At 31.9% G+C, this 21,824-nt stretch overlaps 2 protein-coding genes and 1 pseudogene across 2 annotated transcripts; all 3 read right to left on the bottom strand.

The window, feature by feature from the left end:
- Nucleotides 1-5,518: 5,518 nt before the first annotated feature.
- LOC123882056 (F-box protein CPR1-like) lies at nucleotides 5,519-7,633 on the bottom strand. The gene is made up of 2 exons (XM_045930841.1): nucleotides 7,307-7,633; nucleotides 5,519-6,974 (listed from the first exon to the last, which is right to left on the bottom strand). Exons 1-2 carry the CDS (start codon nucleotides 7,396-7,398, stop codon nucleotides 5,705-5,707), a joined length of 1,362 nt encoding a protein of 453 aa, XP_045786797.1. The 5' UTR covers nucleotides 7,399-7,633; the 3' UTR covers nucleotides 5,519-5,704.
- Nucleotides 7,634-10,976: 3,343 nt separating this feature from the next.
- On the bottom strand, nucleotides 10,977-11,928 carry LOC123920857 (annotated as a pseudogene).
- A 1,877-nt stretch (nucleotides 11,929-13,805) lies between these two features.
- Nucleotides 13,806-18,903, bottom strand: LOC123881407 (histone H3-like centromeric protein HTR12). The gene is made up of 5 exons (XM_045930090.1): nucleotides 18,712-18,903; nucleotides 18,494-18,615; nucleotides 17,185-17,259; nucleotides 14,912-14,987; nucleotides 13,806-14,120 (listed from the first exon to the last, which is right to left on the bottom strand). The coding sequence occupies exons 1-5, from the start codon at nucleotides 18,758-18,760 to the stop codon at nucleotides 14,065-14,067; spliced, it is 378 nt and encodes a 125-aa protein (XP_045786046.1). The 5' UTR covers nucleotides 18,761-18,903; the 3' UTR covers nucleotides 13,806-14,064.
- Between the last annotated feature and the right edge of the window lie 2,921 nt (nucleotides 18,904-21,824).

Below are 21,824 nucleotides of genomic sequence, written 5' to 3'. Positions count from 1 at the left end.
ATATATTAGAATATTTTTCTCACCTTCTTCATCACCATATTATTAATTATAAGCTTTGTAAAATATAACATTTTTATCTTATATCAAAGATGGATAAAAATAACAAAGAGAAGAGTATATGAGATTGAGAGGGAGAGAAGGAAAAAAATTAATTTGCATCTAATAGTTGTTCGGTCGGTTGAGAAATTGAATTTTAGAGACCCGCACCCGCCCGTATGCAACCGTTCATGCCCGGTTTTCGCAATTTTTGTTGACCCGTGACCCGACCCGCATCCGACCGAATGCTTCAATATGTTGTCTGTTATATCGGTTTCGAGTTGGGTCTCGGGTTCATGCTCACCCCTAAATAAAACTTGTAGACCAGCAACACATGTATTATGGTCCACATAAAATAAAATATTTTTTGTCAAAAAATAAAATAAAATATTAGTATGTAATTTTATATGGTTTTCATTTAAACCACGTACTTTAGCTACATATTATAAGTGATAATTTTCTTACATTTACAATCATCATTATTTGTTGATTTTAGTACTGTCGTGGTATGTAACTCAAAAGGCTAACATAAATGAATTTGGAACTAGATACCTTTGCTTATTTTTCCATACCATGGGACTTAGTACTGTATAACGATTACAAATTATAATTTTAGATCAACTGTATGTTTGGTTCTCATTTTAGAGATATAAAATTGATTTTGACATATTTAATTTTTTAGGAGTTTATTCGTTGTGCACTGTTAGTGCAAATTTTTTTTACACATGCATTCAATGATGTGTTGCCTCATCATTTAATGAACATGACACATTATGTATTTTTAAAAACAATACATGATATGTTGGTATATTATTAGTATTTGACGCATGTGTAAAATAACTTTACACTAGTACTATATATAAATTAAATTATTTTTTTAGAGTATATTTGAATTTGTTTTAAGAAATAATTCTACTTGAAGTTAAAAAATGTAGTTTCTAATTTTAGAATTGGTTTTCACGTTAAAAAATGTAGTTTCGGTTATAAGGTATAGATAGAATAGGGCTAGAAGGAATCAACTTCAATTCATTTGTAGTTTTTTTGAGATACAATTCGTTTGTAGTTGAGTTTCGCAATAAAATAGTAGAATTTCAACCAAGTAATCGAGTTTAAAGGATTAATGAGTTTCACAGAACCCGAGTTCAATTTTTAGTGAGAATGATGTTTTATCAAATTTTTCTAGTCTTGCGGATGAACTCTGAATTATTGGGACTCTTTCATGTGGGAATCAAGTGATTATTAAATAAATTAAAAAAGGTCTCGGGTTCGATTCTCGCGTGGCAATTTCGGTGGGTTAGTCCATACATAGCAAAAAACTTTGGCTTTAAATGGGCCCCCCGCAAGTGGGCGGTGAGATTGGTCTCCTTGGATTAGTCGGTCATAGGGCCGGATACCAAATTTTAAAAAAATAATAAATTTAAAAAAAGGTAGAATTTCATTTCTTAACTAACACTAGATGATAGGTGATGCTAACGAGGATAAAAGTAGAGGAAATTAAGCACAAATAAATACTACATACTACAAAGTAGTATATGGTTCTAGTAAATGAATGCCTTTCAAGTAAGTATTGAGATCATAGCTTCACACAAAAGTTGAACAACTTTACTTCTTACCATGCTCTCTTTAACACCATTCCACATTACAATGTCATTAAGAGCTTTGGTTGTTCATGTTTTCCACACCTAAGACTTAGTACTATATAATATATAACAATCACAATTATAATTTAGATCAACTTAATGTTTGGTTTCAATTTTGGAGGGGGCAAAATTGATTTTAAAGATATAAAATTGTCCACATAATTTTCCTTGATGATACATGTAATGTATAAACCTTTTCCATATTCCTTTGGCTTAATTACTTCTTTGGTCCCTTAAAGATATTTTTGGTTTCACATCGGTCCCTTAGGGCCCGTTTGGTGCGCAGGATAGCATAGTGACAGGATAGGATATGAAACAGGATAAGGATAGGATAGGATAACAGCAGGATAACAGTTATACTCAGTTATCATATCCTATGTTTGGTGCACACAGGATAACAAACATGATAACTATTATATTTTGTTTTTAATACATACTTGCCATAATAATATGATAAGATGTATAACATATTTAATTGACAAAATTACTCTTGTAAAACAATTGTTATTTTTTTAAAATTATTTTGTAATACTTTGAATTTTATAAATAAAAAATATAAATAAGTAATCAAATAACTTTATATAATTTAAAATAAAAATCATGAGAAAATAATCAAGTTTAATTTTTTATATGAATCATGATCAAATAAATAACTCAATAATATATACATGTTAGATAAGCCAAATAAATATATGATATATCTCATACGTAAATAATAAAACTATTATTGCAAAAGAATTATATTCAATTTTTTATAAAATTTAAATTAATATCCCTATTTGTCAATTTTTTAATAATCATTTTACTTTAAAATATTGTAATTTTAGTAAAATTTTGATTTTTTAGAATATATAAATTACAAAATTACCCCTGTGAGAAAATCACATATATATTTAAAAATTAATTATTTAATTATTTATATTTTATTTATTTTATTTTATGTATTTTAAATATATTTTATAAAATAAATCAGTAATTTTTTTTTCTTCTTATCCTATCCTGCTGGTAACCCAGCTCAAATTCAGGATAAGAATTATAACTAGAGAGACAGGATAAGATAAGCTTCAGGATTAACTTATCATATCCTGCTGTATCACCAAACACTGGATTGCGGCAGGATATGATACAGTTATCCTATCCTGTCTCTTATCCTGTGCACCAAACGGGCTCTTAAAGAATAAAAGGTCCGCTTTGGTCCCTTAAAGACATCTCCGTTAACCAAAAAAGTCCCTTCCGTTAAATTTTAACTCTAAATGAATAAGGTGGACCAACACTTTAGATGGTCCACCATAGATCTCACTAAAACTTTAATTATAACCATTTGATATTTTTCTTAAAAGTTATACCTTTGGATCTTGCTAGTTTATAATATCTGATAATGAACTACCAACACTTTTACTTTTTTTCATCTTCTTCCTCTTCATCTTCATCACCATCTTCATAATATTCATTAAAAATTCAGAATTTTTTCTTCAAAATCCAAAAAATTACCATCTACAAAATCAATGAAATAATCGTAGGTCTTCAACCAACCCAGAAAAAAAAATCCCCAAATTGTTAAATTGAAAGAAAGGTTTTTCATGCTGCCAATTTTCCAAAGCTGCCAAACATATGGAACGTGAATCTTGTTCATATTTGTATAAAGATTGAATCTTGTTTATTAGGGGTTTATGGTAATGTTTAAATGATGATGGGAATGTTGGTTTGTGATTATGTGATACTGTAACATTTTTGTTGCGGAGTTTTGGATTTTGTTTGTGTTTGATCAGAAATTAATGGATGTTTGATTCTAAGATTTAGTAATCATCCTCAAATGGGGTTATCCTCTTGTAATCTCAGCAACATTTGGACATTTGGGTTTGAATGTTGGTTGAAGATTTGGACATTTTCATGAAGTTTATGAAGAACTGGAAATTAATTAAACCTAGAAAATTTGGGGTTTGCTGCAATGATTTTGCAGAAAGGGAGGAAAATTTGGATGTTGTTCTTGTAGGAATGATTTTAAAATTTCTGGATTTTTTTTATAGAGATGATGAATGTTATGAAGATGGTGATAAAGATGTTTTTTTTTTAAAAAAAAAATTCTGGATTTTTTTTTGAAAGTCAAGTTAACAGTTTTTTTCTCAAAAATTAACGGAAGGGACCAAAATGGCTAACGGTGATGTCTTTAAAGGACCAAAGCGAAACTTTTATTCTTTAAAGGACCAATATGAAACTAAAAATGTCTTTAAGGGACCAAAAAACTAATTAAACCTATTCCTTTTTTGCACTCATTGTCATGTGAACATGTACATTTCCTAGTTTTACACAAACTCAACTCACAATAGTAGTGTAAAAAAAAAACTCAAAATAATAGAGTGTGGTTATCATGAACATTGAACACTTACTAGGATCAACTTCTCTTGTCATGGAAGCACCTCTAAAATCACTTCTCCTCTATGGTTTTGGATGACTAGACCCCAACTTACTAAACCATCCAACCCACATCCAGCATCAATATTCATTTTGCAAAAACCAAACTTTGGGCGAGACGCCCAATTTGGCTTCAGAACGCGTCTGTTCTGAACCTCCGGCTTCGGATTAACATAATTAAACTCCCCTACAAACTCTAGAGCAGCTAGACACTGGATCAAAACAGTTGGGACACAATCGGTTCTTTGCTTTCTATCCATTGCAGCAACCAGAGATTAAGATAAGAAAGGGGGAGGTCGTCTAACGCCCAGAAAAGAGGTAAACCATACATGAAGCACGAGAGCCGAGAGGACATGTCATTAGACTAATAATTATGTTGCATTAGAGAAAGCAACTATCCTAGACAGATATAGAACCTGAGATTTTGCTACATCTGCAGCTTCAGCTTGACGATAGTCATCCTCCACTTTGGCCATTTGATTGATTGTTACACAAGCAATGTAATCACAAATATCAGAGGTCATTTTCATAGAGACATAGTATCATTTACTGTAACCAATATTCTTTTCATTATGATTTGATAGTGTAAAATGAGTTTCATAATATTGACATTTTTTTGCATAGAATCAAGCTCTAACATGTTTAATGGAATATTGATATTGTGTCAAGAAGATGTCATAAGTTTAAAACTGCTTTCTTTTATTATAGCCATTGGCAATACCACATATATAAGAAACTGTTCTGTCAAAGGATTTGTTTCTAAGCAAATATAAACTACATAGCTCATTTGTTCTGTCATTACCTGTATAAAGAAGAAACTGAAACATGTTTTGGCATTACCGATATAATTATAAACTGCGTGCATCAGAGCTAAAGATAACATTTGATGGTTTCAGAGAAGCTTAGATTAAAGAAATGGTATGTAGGATCAATTATTTTAAGGCAAATGCTAAATAGTGCCCCCGGGGCACTCTTTAAGCCCTTAAATAGTAAGTTTTTTATATAATTTTTATCGGAATGCGTAAAGTCAATGCATTGGAAATTGTAATGTTTAACTTTTTGAATAAAAAGTTTCTTTAAATGGAATGCTTAAAGAGTGCCCCGGGGGCACTCGTTAGCAAGACCCTTATTTTAATATGATCACCTTTCTAATCAGGTCTAATACTTGTGCAACACTCTTTGTCCATATTATTTTGCAGAAGCGTGTGCTTCCACTTATTTGCTACTTTTAACTGTTTTTCAAATCACCCATCAAAATTTCTGGTTAGTAATATGAATATTGCATTCTAATTAAGTTGATTAAATATTGCCAAGATACAGGCTGACAACACAAAGTGGACAGCATGGCGAAACTCAGATATTTCTAAAATATAAGCTATTTCTACATAAAATCAGCAAAAGAGCATTCATACAATTGAAATAGAAACCTGATCAGTTTGCAGATGAAAAAAGAGTAAACTTTCAAAATAAAAACAATAAAGCACAATTCATATTATCAAATGGTTTCTTAATTTGGTACATAGTTGATAATAATTATGACATGCGCATTTGACAAGCCACTCTACAAGTTAAAATCCTAGCAAGCATAACTCGTGAGAGAAAACCGAAGAAATAAATCAATTATTTATTCCTCCAATTGGAAGATCGCTTTCTTTATGGAGTACTGTTTTACAAAAAGTAGTATTTGGTATAACACAAATCTCCTCAATAGTCTTGTTACTTAGATCAAACAAGGCTAATCCACCGTATTTATTTTGGAACAGTATTTTGTTCTTCTTAGCAGATCCAATTGGATTCCAGAGGGGAGGTAATGGTCCAATAATGAAGAGTTTAGTCCATGAATCCTTTATACCAAGCTCACCCAAAATTGATATGTGAAACATATATGTCTCTGAATGAGTTAAGATTAAAGCAATAGACCCATTTAGTAGCACCAAAGTTCTCCCAACTGCATAATTAAAAGCATCACTATCATCCACGTATGAGGGTATGAGTGTTGTAATGAAAGATTCATTGCTGAAGTCAAATGACACCAAATATGCATGCTTTTCTCTTTCACCCCACCAATGACAAACTCCATCAGTGTACACGTCTACATTGTCAATAGAACGGGGAACATCGGCCTCAATTGTACTCCAAGTGTTACTATTTAGACTATATAAATCCCAAAAGTAAACGGGTGGTAATTTAGGGTTTGGAAAAGCACCCATGCTCCGAATCACCTTATAGTCATCTTTAACATGGTCATAACCAACCTGAGCGTGAACGGGCGAAACACGGTAATAAGGTATAGATAGAATTGGGCTGGAAGGAATGACCTTGAATTCGTTTGTAGTTGGTTTCCACAAACAAAGTTCGGCTTTACTATACTGATTGTCCAGACAAAGAGTGCCATTAATACTAACTGAGCCCACAATAAGAAAACGTGTAACTGGTGGCACGCGGTTATCCTCTGACTCTTCATCTTCTTCTTCAGATGAAGATGGGGAGTAGTTATCCTCCTCTTGAATTGGACATGGAAATGGATTCGGCCAATCTAATTCGACAATGTTGTCACCCGAAAGAGAATGCAATCGATATCTATAATTGTCATAGTAAGCACCATGTTTGGTTTGTACGAAGACAGATGTATAATCATAATAAGGATGATCTTTTGTTAAGAGATTGCTCCGGAACATAGTCATGAAACAATTGTCATCAAACAAGAGGGACCATGATTTGCGTACGCAACCAAATCGCTTCAAGGATTTGAGAGGAAGTTTGGAGAGAATAAAGAAAACAATATCATCGGGTATATGATTGCTAACCTCAACATTTATTGCAGTCAACAACGATTTCTCCATCTCCAACAACGAAGAGTTTGCAGCGGTAACCAACGTTTTCAGGCTGCCACAAACAAAAAAAACATAAGCAATCAGTGAAATTCGCAAACTAGCTTTAATAAAATAGTAGAATTTCAACAAGTAATTGGATTCAAAGGATTAATGAGCTCCCAGAATCTGAGTTTGATTTCTGGTTAGAACAGTTTCCTAGTCTTCGCGGCGGAACTCTAAATTAGTGGGATTATTTCCCATGGGAACCAGAGGATTTTTTTTTTTAGAATTTTATTTCTGAACTAATACTAGATGATAGATAATGCTAACAAGGATAAAAGTAGAGGAAATTAAGGACAAAATATGAAACACAAATGACAGAAACAAATCGAAATGAAAATGCACCAAAAATTAGGGTTTCGGTTTTGATGGGAGTTTGCGTAAACCGATTCGTCCGTTATGAAAGCTGGTGATGTGCGTTTGTTTTCTTTCAACATATGGATTTATAGACAAGTATAATAAGCTACACTAATCGTTATGCTGAAATTAGGTTGGATCACAATCGAGATCTCATGTAAACCTTGTCTTGAACAAGGTCGTCAAGCTATAGATCGTAATCTCAATCCAGATTATGATCCCGACGATGATAACAACGCCGTCACAGCACCACTCAATCCGCCGCATCCACCACCGCTAAAACCGTTTCATAACTTTTTATCAAAACCTCTCCATGGTATTATATATATATATATATATATATATATATATATATATATATATTATGTGTTTGATTTCAGAATTGTATTAATCTTCGTTCAAATATTATTGTGTTGTTAATTCATGTAATGTAACTAGCTACAATCTATATATCTACTATTATCAATTTATGGTAAACAGAAAAAATGAAAATTGAGTTGAATTGAATTGAATTATTGTATGTATATTAAAATATTATATATGAAATGTTTGATTTGTCGAATATTTTCAAAATATATAATTAAATAAAAACCAGTCCCCATGAGCTTAGCTCAATTGGTTGGGACATCAGCATTTTATATGCAGGAGCCAGGGTTCGAACCCTGGACACTCCACTTATCCATCTTTAAAGGTGGAATTTCAAGCCACTAGGCTACCTGACCAAAAAAATAAAAAAATAAAAAATAAAAACCACAAGGATCACAGAACAATACAGCCATAAATCATACTTCTCTTGTGCCAAAACTTCACAACCAACCATAACTAGTCATTATCCGGACCACCACCATCGCCACCTCTATACTACCTCACTTCTGTAGTCCGTTTACTCCATTTCAAGTATTGCTACAAAGCACTGATTTTATTTTTAGATACTTTATTCCAAAAAAAAAAAAAATTCTAAAAAACATGAGAAAAATGGGCAAACCATTCAAGGAAACAATCAAATATCTCGCATGTAAGTGGATTGATTTTGATTAACATTCATGAGTAAGTTTGCTTTCCTGGTTAGTTGGGTTAGTTTTGAAATTAGAGATGGCCAGGTGAAGAAGAGAGAAAGCCAGAGTTTTTTTTTTTTTTAGGATTGAACCTAAGACTTCATGCATGCATACTACTCAAATTCTTCACCAATAGATTAAATCTAGTGGCTTCGAGAAAGCCAGAGATTTGACTGTTTTTTCTGCAAATAAACTGTTCAATGTTTCGTGAAATGGTCAGGCATACCATTATACATTTCTCAACAAATTATAGGGTATTTTCACGCCATTTTTAAACATAAAGCAAAATATAAGGACTATAAATATATTTAATCCATTAATTATGGTGGCTGGCTGGCTGCATTCTTTTGGAGGGGTCAAATTTTACTTTTATAGAGATATAAAATTGTCCATGTATATTTTCTAGTTTACACAAATTCACAATAGTCATGGAAGCACCTCTAAAATAACAACAACCGCCATTTATGCTTTGACTAATACTCTATCCGTTCATTTTTAAGTGTCGTTTTAGATCACTGCGCACATGTTAATGCACAACTTTGATCACTAATATTTTTAATTATCTATTATAAAAAAATATGAAAATTTTATATTTTGAAAATAGTCATCCAGACAAATTGAACAGTTTCAGATATTTTGGAACAAGTATGCTTTTATTAAGAGTTTTGGAAGAATCATGGCATGGATGCTTCCATTTTTGGAGGGAGAGTTGAAGGTGGCCATGTGATGCATTGAACTTGAACGTATGAATTTGCAAGAGAAATCCTAACATTCTTGTCTTCTTTTTTTTTTGAAGTTCAAACCTGCTTGTATTAAGAGAAGATTACAACAGAGAAAAGGGAGCCAACAGTTTTAGCTACTTGAGCAAGCTGATGTGCAGCCTTATTACAACTAAATTAACAAGCAAATCTTTACAATCTAAGATAAAGGGGATCAATACTAGCTTAAATTAAGATCCATAATAGTTTGAAGATCCCATCTCAGTCCTAATGTTTCAGCAACCACAGGCATTGCCACAAAATCTGTCTTATTGCAAGCTGCCAAAATCACTTCTCTATGGTTTCGGATGACTAGACCCCAACTTACTAAACCATCCAACCCACATCCTGCATCAATAATCAGTTTGCCAAAACCAGTTGGGGGAGACGCCCATTTTCGCTTCGGAACACGTCGGTTCTGAACCTCCGGTAAGTGTCTTCTTTATTTATTTGGTAAGTGAAACACCTACATGTATTCACATTTGACTTTCACCATAAAATATTCAGTGCAGATATTAAGCATCAATTCTATTATGACTATTAACTTGACATCATTTTAACAGTGTTCGACATGAATATTAGTAGTACTACTAGGCACAATCATATGTTGGGAGACTAGTGTTTTGAAGAGGAAAAAGAGAACCGACAGTAATTGATACAACCAATAAGTCATGTCATAAAAGAGAAAGTACCAGAAGTCCCATCAAGGTTACAGAATTTGAAGGATTATCCAAACATAGGTATAGTTCAAATAGTTTTATACTAAGAGTTACACCAAAACTATTTGGCTTTTAAAACTTCAAGCTTTAAGTGAAATTATAGAGATATTACATTAGGATTTAATAGTGTAAAATGAGTTTCATATTATTGACATTTTGTTGCATAGAATCAAGCTCTAACATGTTTAATGGAATATTGATATTGTGTCAAGAAGATGTCATAAGTTTAAAACTGCTTTCTTTTATTATAGCCATTGGCAATACCACATAAGAAACTGTTCTGTCAAAGGATTGCCTTTTGGTTTTGTCATTACCTGTATAAAGAAGAAACTGAAACATGTTTTGGCATTACCGATATAATTATAAACTGCGTGCATCAGAGCTAAAGATAACATTTAATGGTTTCAGAGAAGCTTAGATTAAACAAATGGTATCTAGGATCAATCATTCTAATATGATCACATTTCTAATCAGGTCTAATACTTGTGCAACACTCTATCCATATTATTTTGCAATTTGCAGAAGTGTGTGTTTCCACTTATTTACTACTTTTAACTGTTTTTCAAATCACTCGTCAAAATTTCTAGTTAGTAATATGAATATTGCATTCTAATTAACTTGATTAAATAGTGCCAAGATACAGGTTGACAACACAAAATGGACAGCATGGTGAAACTATCAGATATTTAAAGTAGACTATCCAGCTTCTAAAATATCAGTAAAAGAGCATTCATAGAATTGAAATAGAAACCTGATCAGTTTGCAGATGAAAAAAGAGTAAACTTTCAAAATAAAAACAATAAAGCACAATTCATATTATCAAATGGTTTCTTAATTTGGTAAAATCTTAGCAAGCATAACTCGTGAGAGAAAACAGAAGAAATAAATCAATTATTTATTCCTCCAATTGGAAGATTGCTTTCTTTATGGAGTACTGTTTTACTTAAGTTTGCTAGAACACCAATTTCCTCAATAGTCCTGTTACTTAAATCAAACAAGGCTAATCCATCGTCTTTTGTTTCGAACAATAATTTGTTCTTCGGAACCGCGCCAATTGGAATCCAGAGGCAAGGTAAGGGTCCAATAATGAAGAGTTTAGTCCATGAATCCTTTATACCAAGCTCACCTAAAATTGATATGTAAATCATAGATGTCCTTGAATTATTTAAGAGTACAGCAATAGACCCATTTAGTAGCACCAAGCATTTCGAGACCACATCACTATCATCCACGTACGAGGGTATGAGTGTTGTAATGAAAGATTCATTGCTAAAGTCAAATGACACCAAATATGAATGCTTTTCTCTTTTACCCCACCAATGGCACACTCCATACGTCTACACATCTACACCGCCATAAGAACGGGGAACATCGGCATCAATTGTACTTCAAGTGTTACTATTTAGACTATATATCTCCCAAAATTCAAGGTATGGCGATTCAAGGTTCGGACGAGCAAGTATTTCCCAAATCACCTTATAGTCATCTTTAACACGGTCATAACCAACGTGTAACTGGCTGCTATCGGGCCAAACAAAGTAATAAGGTGCAGATAGAAAAGGACTGGAAGGAATGAACTTGAATTTGTTTGTAGTTGGATTCCACAATAAAAGTTCGCCTTTACTATACCGATTGTGCAGACAAAGAGTGCCATTAATACTAACCGAGCCCACAATTGAAAAACGTCTAACTGGTCGTGGGTGGTTACCCTCCGACTCTTCATCATCATCTTGTTCTTCTTCTTCTTCAGATGATGGGGGATGGTTATCCTCCTCTTGAATTGGACATGGAAATGGATTCGGCCAATCTAATTCGACAATGTTGTCACCAGAAAGAGAATGCAAGCCACCACCACCTCTCGTTTGTATAAGGACAGATGTATAGTCATAATAAGGATGATCTGTTGTTAAGAGATTGTTCCGGAACATAGTCATGAAACAATTGTCGTCAAATAAGAGGGACCACGATTTGCATACGCATCCAAACCGCTTCAAGGATTTGAGATGAAGTTTGGAGAGAATGGAGAAAACAATATCATCGGGTATATGATTGCTAACCTCAACATTTGTTGTAGTCATCAACAATTTCTCAATCTCCAACAACGAAGAGTGTGCAGCGGTAACCAACAAGTAATTGGGTTCAAAGGATTAATGAGCTCCCAGAACTCAGTTCGATTTTTTGTGAACAATTTTTTAGTCTTCCTGGTCGAACTCTGAATTAGACAATTAGTGGTATTATTTTCTGTGGGAATCCGAGAATTGATGAATAAAGAAAAAAGTAGAATTTTATTTCTTAACTAAATACGGATCACAGAAACAAGTCGAAATCAAAACGTACCAAGAAAAGGGGGAGAAGACAGTGATGAATCAAGGTTTCGTATTAGTGTTATGATATAAGAATTTAAAATAATATGTTCTGGTAAGAATATTTAGAATTTGTCTAGAATTTAAGATTAGTTAGTTATTTAAAAGATATATATTTTTTTTTAATTTTATTTCATTTTGTTTTTAAAGGAATCTTAGACACAAGGTTATCGTAAGCAATTCGGAATAAAGAAACTCATATTTTATTTCATTGTAAAATAGGAGATACTTAGGAGTTAGGAGCTAAGGAATTCTTTTTGTAAAGGCATGGTAATTGGTTGAGAGAAAAGATAATTTTGCAATAACATAACATGTTTCTAGATTTCTATTTCCTGGATATGTTCTCTATACTATATAATATAATATACATTATGAAATTTTCGCGGAACTTTCTCGTGCATTTTCAATATAAACCCGTTGAATGTATTAATTGATTTTCTTTTAATATTTAAATTTGACATTAAATAAAAACTGTTTGTTATGTAATGTAAGTTTTATGTTAATCAGAATATCAGATATATATATATATATATATATTAAGAGTAGATATTACAAGAGTTTTTTTAGAGTTGGGAATCTTTTTAGAAAAGTTATGATTTTTTAAAAACCGATGGAATGAAAGGAAGGTGGTGGGATTTTTTATATATCTTGGATTCGTATGCTACTTAAATAGCAAACACATTCACTCCGTTCATTACTCAAGTAGCTAACACTTTCATTTCGTTTTCTACTTAAATAGTGGATGGAAAAAAAATCAAATTTTTCTTTGGGAGGCCGATATCCTAAAACGTGACATCAGATTTTTTTATATATGTTGCTACTAACACCTCTACTATGATATATTCAATCTCAAAAGAAAAAAAAAATCATGCTATTATTTTAATTACATATGAGAATAGATCAACTCATGGTTATTCCAAATTACAGTCAAACATAATTATAATTAGAATTTAATAGATGAGGTATTCATTTATTATTTTAATTGTTGATTAAGATTAATCCATTGAATAAAGAAGGTAACAATCTAGGATTTATAGATTAGGGTTTTCCACAACTATCTAGGATTTATATATATAGATAGAGAAGGTAACAATTGTGCTGATAAGTTAGCTAATATGGGTTTTCATTGTAATGGGATTATTTGGTGGGATTTTTTACCAAATTGCATTAGGGATGACTTTTTCCGTAATAGAGCCGGTCTCCCTAATTTTCGTTTTTGTTGATCTTCTTTGATGGGTTTGGTGTAGCCCCCCATCTTTTTTGTTTTCTTTATTTCTTATCAATGTTATCTTTGGGGTGTTGTTGTTGGTGGTTGGTTTGATGGTGTTCCATCTCTGTTAGGATATCATCAAATTATTTTATCACTTCTACGTTTCCAATTTTGCTTAAAAAAAAAAATTTACTAAAACTTATGTTCATATATTACATTACTAACAATGAGATAAAAGATCATATAGTAACAATTGTGATAGTAAGAAAAGATACAGAAGACAAACTTGAAAGAATGTATTTTCAGAATAGTAAACAAACAAGCACTTAAACTACATGAATTCCTTCTACCACATGAAGTAAATATATGAACGACAATAATCTTTGAAATAATACAATGGCTACAATTTAAATTGCAAGTTACTCATCAATTCTCAGTCAGACTCGGTAGTAAACCATTTATCTACAATGATGGTTCATCTACAAAAGATTTTTCACCTACAAACATTACTATCGACAATATGCGAGTTAGCCTAGTACCTAATTTAAATTTCAAATTCAGGCATACAAGTAGCAATGGCTTCTTCGAAGAATGTCAAGTTTATATATAGCAACAATGTTTTTCACTGTCGGTCTGTGCTCTCACAAAGGCCTTCCTATTCCGGTAAGCCTACGTGTCAACTCAATATCCTTTTTCACTGAGGCAAAAAATCAAATAACAGAGGTTAGTTAAAAAAAAATTCATAATGGTCTAAGGAAAATACCCACTATACTAGATAAACAAAGTTCTGTTTTGTATTCTATCCATTATTTTCGTCTAGATACATAAATCTCTTTTTGCGTCTTCAGCTCATCAAAAACTTTATTTATCAACCAGAAGACAGCATAAAAATATCCCTGCTTAAGAATGACTTGATTATTCCTGTTAATGTTATCTGCGACTGCAACCCTTTACATGACCAGAGGTCGCAAGACGCAGAGAGTTCACAATGAACATTTATCACTTTCTTTTTTGCATTTTGCAACTGTTGCAAGTACCCTTTGCATGGTACAGCCATTAGTGACATTCTTTAAAAATTGACATATCAAGCGCTAGGCTTAAAACAATGTGTGATGTTCCCAGCAACTACACTCCTGCAATTTTCCTCTTTCTCTAGTATAAAGATTACTGACTGTAGAATATTGTTTGAATCTAATTAATATTAGTTACAGAAGAGTTCATCATATGTATGAATGTAACCAAGATAAAGATTCATTCATCAAAATAAAAAGAAGTATATTTTCTACATGATAAATCGTGAATAATGTGATTGATGAAAAGAAATTTGCACCCGTGAGCATAGCTCATTTGGTAGGGATATTGCATTTTATGCATTTTATGTGCAGAGCCGGGGTTCGAACCCGGGATCTCCCACTTATTCACCCCAAGAGGTGAATTTCTAGCCATTAGCCACTTGACCAACAAAAAAAATAAATTAAATCAACTTACTAAGCGTAACACGCCTTGCGTGAAGTGCACAGAGCATTCCACATTCAAACATACGAACCAGATAGTCCTCAGCTGCCTACAGGGTTTTCAACAAACAAACAAAAAAACCAGAGAAGGATCATGTTCCATACGAAATGTAATATTAAAACAGGTGAAAAAAATACTCCATCTTTTCCTTTCTAAGGGCTATTTAAGATAATAGCACACAAGTTAAGAATTACAATTACAATTAATGTTATTGATTAAATTCTTACTATGCCCTTCACTTATACACTCACTACAAACAATTATATTAAACTTAAATTCAAAATCCATAAGATACACAATTCATAAGTCACCACTTAGCTAGAATATTAACAAGAACTTAACAACTTTGAATATGCAAAATACAAAACACAGTTTTGAAAAAGTGCTGATACATAAACACTAAAATTAAGTAGTCAAATTCTAGATATCCCACCAAAGTACTTGCTGATCCCACCAATCTTACAAGCAATATTGTCAATCCCACGCTATTGAAAAAGTGCTGATACATAAACACTAAATTAAGCAATATTGTCATAAGATCACAATTTTGACTATATTGCCTGTCAGCCATCCATATCACGTCTCTCATCTTTGATATCTCCCCTAAAATGTCATCTCAGCTCCTGTACTTGCACTAGAAGATACTCTCACTACCACTAACCCACATACTACAGACATGACAATAATAATGTACTCCCACAATCCCCAAATACCAATATCCTCTGACAAGACACTCAAAGAGTCAAGAGGCCTTCATATTTAGCATACCATCATTGCTCCCTGATCATTTCATAAACTTAACCATATTCAGAAATCATACACCCAATTCCCACTCATATCACACATTTTTCTACATCTAACAACCAACTCTTTAAAGTTTAATCATTTCCACATGCATATAAAGAAGCTGTGCAGCAGGAATGTTGAAAAAGTTCATTAAGGCTAAATTACTAGCTCTGTAGAAGAGTCAAGCATGCCCCCCCCCCCCCCCCCTCTCATCCAGAAGCTATGAGAGCTATAGGGTTACAAACAACTAGATATTTCGTTGGAGATTTACAGGCCATTGGTCCAAATGACCATTGTTTGTTAGGATACCGATGACTGATATCACTTTCATCTCATACAACTGGCATCTACAGTGAGAGTGGTAACAAGATTCTCATTTGGGTGCATGACAATAGGATGTGAAGTATCCATGGCTAAATTTTTTCATAGGAAAGACAAAAATCAATAGAGGAAGAAGCTCTGATGCCATGAGGAAAAGAAACAAAGGAAAATGGTTGAACGGTTGGAGAATTCCTTCTTGGAGAAAATTTGGTTACAACTTACAAGTGTTGTATTACTCATTTACTCTTACTCTCAAACTGTAAGATGCTCTTTTCGCATACAAGGTAGGTTAAGGTTATAACATAACATATATTACAATCATGAAACTGCCATGACTGAACATCAACTAACTATAACTGTCTTAACCAATCCAGCTATTGTTCAGGGGTACCTACCGGTGACAGAAACAGCAATAATAAAGTTCCCATTCTTAAATGTTTTAAAACAACTCTACATTCTCAAATCAGTTTTTCATCTTTTATTATTTAATTAAGTCCCCTTTCGACAACTTCGCTGGAAAAGTTATGGGACATGCAAGGAAATTGGAAGGTTTAAACCCCACAATTTTACTCCACTTCCTTTAGTTTTCCCCTAAAACCAAAAACAGACATGCCATGTATGCCTGAAATATAACTGCTGGATTCGTCATACTTTAAATAGTATTGTAATGCATGTAATGCATATTAAAAATATAATTGAGCCTTCAAACCAACTCTTTGTTTCACTTGGATGTCTGATCAAATGCTTATTAAGGGGGGGAATCATGTTACTTAATATTAACTTTATTTTGTTGAGACTCTGAAATGAGAGCATTCTTATGCTCGGACATATAGTCTCTAAATCTCAATCATTGATAATCAATGGATAGTATGAAAGCAGACTTGGTAATATTCCAGCATTCTTTAACTGATCACATAACCATATAAGAATGCACTAAAATAAATATTCAAAATTGTAGGGGATTAGAATAAAATGAATGGAAATATTCTAAGTATAAAAAAATTTAATATCTAAACCAGGAAATGATTGAATTCAAATAATCTTTTCCTTAAAGAATACATTTGCAAGACAAATGAGGTAAGTTACATCTTGCACACCCTCTAGTTAATACTCAAATGAGTATGAAATAAGTTACATACCTCCTGAAGTGCTTGTAAGGCTTCAGCCGTCCAGCGCGTGACCTGGGTTGAAAATTGGTTTGTAATCTGTCTGACCTGCAGGCACAAGTAAAAGAAAAGGCATTGCAACAACAGTGAGAACTGAGAACAAACTGCCCATAAGATCCAATTCATTCAGCCAAATATGTGACATGATATCATGCCAACAAATCATAGGGTCCAGTTTGAATTATCTTCTAGATTACTGAAGCTTCTCAACAGGTATAAGGACCAGGTTTAATTATCTTCTAAGTTATAACTTATGGGGGCTTTTCAATTAAAATAAGTGCATCTTCTTCACTTTCAAAAATGGCAGTATAATCTTGATTTTTATAGAGAAGTTAAATGAGAGACCTTCTAAACAAAGTAAGATACACAGGCTAATTTCGACTATATAAAAAGAGGAATTGTTTAAAAAACTCATAATTATCATAAGATTCTTTCAGTAATTCTTTTTTACAAAAGTGATTATGGAGAAGTTTATCCGAACTAAACCCTAAGTAACTAACTCTAACTTGAGAGAAAAGTTCTCATCATATCTGGTTATAGAGATATTAGATGACAAAAAACACCCAAACTGAAATTAAGATGCAGAAATTGATTTCAACTAATTTCGCAATTTATTATTAAAAAGACTCGCAGTCATTGCAACTCCTTTCGACTTTTCTTATCAAATCATATCTTAATTAATAGCAAGCCACTAATTCCATATAAAGCATGCTCATCAATCAAACCACATAAAAATTGATAAAGTTCACCCAAAAATTTCCTGTGAAAAACAAACAAAATAACAACCAAACTGTGACAACAAAAATGCAAACACTCCCCAAAACAAAGTCTTTCCTTTTTTTCCTAAGTTTGTTCATATAAACTAGAAAAATATCAATGTTTAGACTTAGTAGCTATGTAGCACCAACACTTCAAATTGAAAGCATCTCCAATATCCCATGTCTCACATACATTACACGTGTCAAAGTCTGACATGTTTTAGTACCTAATATTGACACATGTAGTTTCTGAAAATGTCAATGCTAATAGTTAGGAGATCAAACACAATACAACTAGAGTTGTCTTACTCTCAATTCCTTATTTTTTAGCAGATCGAACACACCCAAATTCTCTTAAATTACTATCAGGTATATGTATAAGTGACGTGTCTGGTGTTCGTGTTTCACAGCTAGTAACTAAAACCTAATTAACAGCATATTAAAAACACAAATCCAATTTTGATTTGTTACTTATATAAAAGTTACTACAATTTATAAAAATATATAGAATGAAAAGAACTTACACATCTTACAAACGGAGCACAAGGTATAAGTAAATTAACAGTTTTTTGAAATTTACGAATCTCACGAAGTGCTACTGTTCCAGGCTTAAACCGTCTTTTATTCGTTCCCTGAGCCTCATTTGCTGAAACAACATTGAAACAGAACAAATTATAGATTAAACAAAATAGAAAAATTAAGTGTGAATTTGAGAAACGAGGGTTTTGAAATTGGAACATACGAGTGCGTGTACTGGGACTGGGACGAGGTTTCTGCTTAATTCTCGCCATTGATTTTTGGAGCAGTGAGTGAGTGAAGTTGGAGAAGTAATTTTTGGAACCGCGAATTTTTGGATTTTGTAATATTATGCAACCAACCAAACAAGACTTATTTTTACTCAGAACCGAGTATCTAGGGTTTTCGTACAAGAAAGAATGTCATATATGGTGTTATTTTGGACTCTTATTATTTTTATTTTTATGGGCTTCTTTTATGGCCCAATTTCAAACTATTTATATGGTCTTTTTTATATTATTTTTATTGCTTTTTTTTTTTACAATATATTTGTGTCCTTTTTTTTTTTTATAAGATGCATTTGTGCTTTTTTTTTATAAGATACATTTGTGACCTTTTAAAAGCTATAAACAATGTTGTAAAAAAAATATCTAAACAATATTAATTTATTTGTATGTGACTTAAGTTTAGGTGAGTTTGTTAATATTTTTTTTTTCTACTAAAAAATTAAGGGTATTGTTAGTATTATGAAAAGTTCACACCAAAGTTCATGTATTCTCTATATATATAGTACTAGCGGGCCAGACAGGGCGCGTTCGGCGCATGCCTGTGTCTAACTTATGTCCACACAAAAAAAAGATATGTCTTATGTTATGGTCAGTTTGTTAATAAAAGATTTTTGCTGCTTAAAAAAAATGTGCCTTATGTTATGGTGAGTTTGTTAATAAAAGATTTTTTTTGCTACTAAAAAGAAATCAAGGGTATTGTTAATATGTCTTGTTTTATAGAATTTATGGCATTCTTTTTATGAAATTTTCAAAATTTCATATTTTTTATGATTTTTTTAAAGACCGAATTATCCGATTCGAGCGGTTTAATAACTATGTAGTTTTATTATAGAGACCGGTTCATTCCACCGGTTTAATTCGGTTTAATCCGGTTTATCATGCGGTTCGACCAGTGACCCAGTGGTTCGACCAATGAACCAGTGACCCAATACCCTCGCCGGTTCGATGACCGGTCCGGTTTTTAAAACACTGCTCAGAAGTATATCGGTCATTTCAAAAGGGTAGTTTGGTCATAGTAAGAGTTTGGATGTGACAAATCTAAAGTAAGTAGTCAATAAAATAGGAGAATAAAAAATTGCAATTTGGAACGATGAGTTTAGCTCAGTTGGTAAGCACATCATACTATATGTATAGGAGCTCGTTCGAACCTGAGACACTTCACTTATTCACCTTTAAGGTGGATCTTTTAGTCACTTGATTACCTGACAACAAAAATATTTCAATCATTCATGATTTTCTCTATGCATGTAAACAAATAATATCGATGATTAATTTATTTATCAATATATAATATTACTAATACTTTATATTATTTAAAATGAATCTAATCTATATAAGAAAGTTGATTATTCTGAAAAACTCTCAATTGTTCTTATTTAAGATGCTGCCATGTGTTCAAAGTAAGGGCAATTAGTGTCAAAAAATTTGGTAACTAAACTAAATGTACAAAACTAACCAAGTCATCTAAGCCATATGACATTTTTGTGAGTGAAAAGGAAATGTATCATTGAGATTGGACCAAGCCATCTAAGTCAACCACATGAAAATGACACTTCGAGTTGCAAATGAACCATATGACATGTGACATCACTGGTTTTGACTATTTTAACTTCTTCCAATTTCGGTTTCCAATGTATGACACCAAATTTCAAATTCAATTTTTTTCCCTCTCTTTACTTATTCAAAATTCTATTCAATTGAATGTCTCTAAACAAATATTTTAACTATCGTATATGAGACAAAATATCATTAATAAAAAAATTCAAAATAATTATCATATATGAGACAAGTTATAAATAATAAAAAATTTAAAAAAATTATTTTACACGGGATAAATTACGATGTATAAATTTTAACTATCATATATCGAATAAATTATCACTGATCAAAATTTTAAAATAATTATCCGTAGACGGGATTTTTTGAATAAGTTGTGGTTACTACCATAAATTATGCATCTTAAATGGTTTCTTATGGCAATACATTGTTCACATACAAAAATTATGTTTCATAGTCAAGACATGACTTATGGTGAACTCAAAAGTTTTTTTTTTTTAAAAAACGTATTCATTTTGAAGTTTCGAGCCATTAAAATAATTATGGATGATGAGAATGTAACCATTAAAAATTTCAAAAAAAATATCATATGCGAGATAAATTCTAACTAATAAAATTTTCAAAAAGACTATTTTACACGGGATAAGTTATAACTGACATAAATTTTAACTATCATAATCAACAAAAAAAAATTAACTATCTTATACGAGATAAACTATCACTGATAAAAATTTTAAAAAATTATCATATGTGATAACTAATAAAACTTTAAAAAAAAAAAAACTTTTTAAGGGGTAAGTTATAACCGTCATAAATTTGAATTATCGTATACGAGATAAATTATCACGGATCAAAAATTCAAAATAATTATCATATGTGACACAAGTTATAACTAATTAAAATTTCATAAAAAAACTATTTTATACGTGATAAGTTCTAACTAATATAAATTTCAAACTAACTATGATATATGGGGCAATTCTAACTGACATAAATTTTAACTATCACATATATACGAGATAAACTATTACTGATAAAAATTTCAAAAAATTATCATATGCGAGACAAGTTCTAACTAATAAAACTTAAAAAAAAAAAAAAACTATTTTTTACCGGATAAGTTATAACGACAAAAATTTGAACTATCATATACGAGATAAATTATCACTGATAAAAAAATCAAAATAATTATCATATGCGACACAAGTTATAACTAATAAAAATTTTCATAAAAAAACTATTTTCTTTCTTCTTTTTATTCAACACCTCTATTTAAAGTCCTGTTAAAAAAAACACCTCTATTTAAAGTTTTTTCTAAAGGACCTATTTAAAGTTTTTATAATATTATTTTTTAATTGTAATATAATTAAAAGATAATAAAAAAAACATTATAAAGAAAAAACAATATCGGAGGAGAAGAAGAAGAAAGTGGTCTGCTCCGTCCACGACCGCCGTGCACGTGAACCCTTCCCCATGGTCGAGATGACCACCTTGC

The sequence above is a fragment of the Trifolium pratense genome, linkage group LG4 (genome assembly GCF_020283565.1).
Source record: "Trifolium pratense cultivar HEN17-A07 linkage group LG4, ARS_RC_1.1, whole genome shotgun sequence".
NCBI classification, from domain to species: domain Eukaryota; kingdom Viridiplantae; phylum Streptophyta; class Magnoliopsida; order Fabales; family Fabaceae; genus Trifolium; species Trifolium pratense.
Note: the sequence above shows the minus strand (reverse complement) of the source record. Positions and strands in the feature narration are given on the sequence as shown.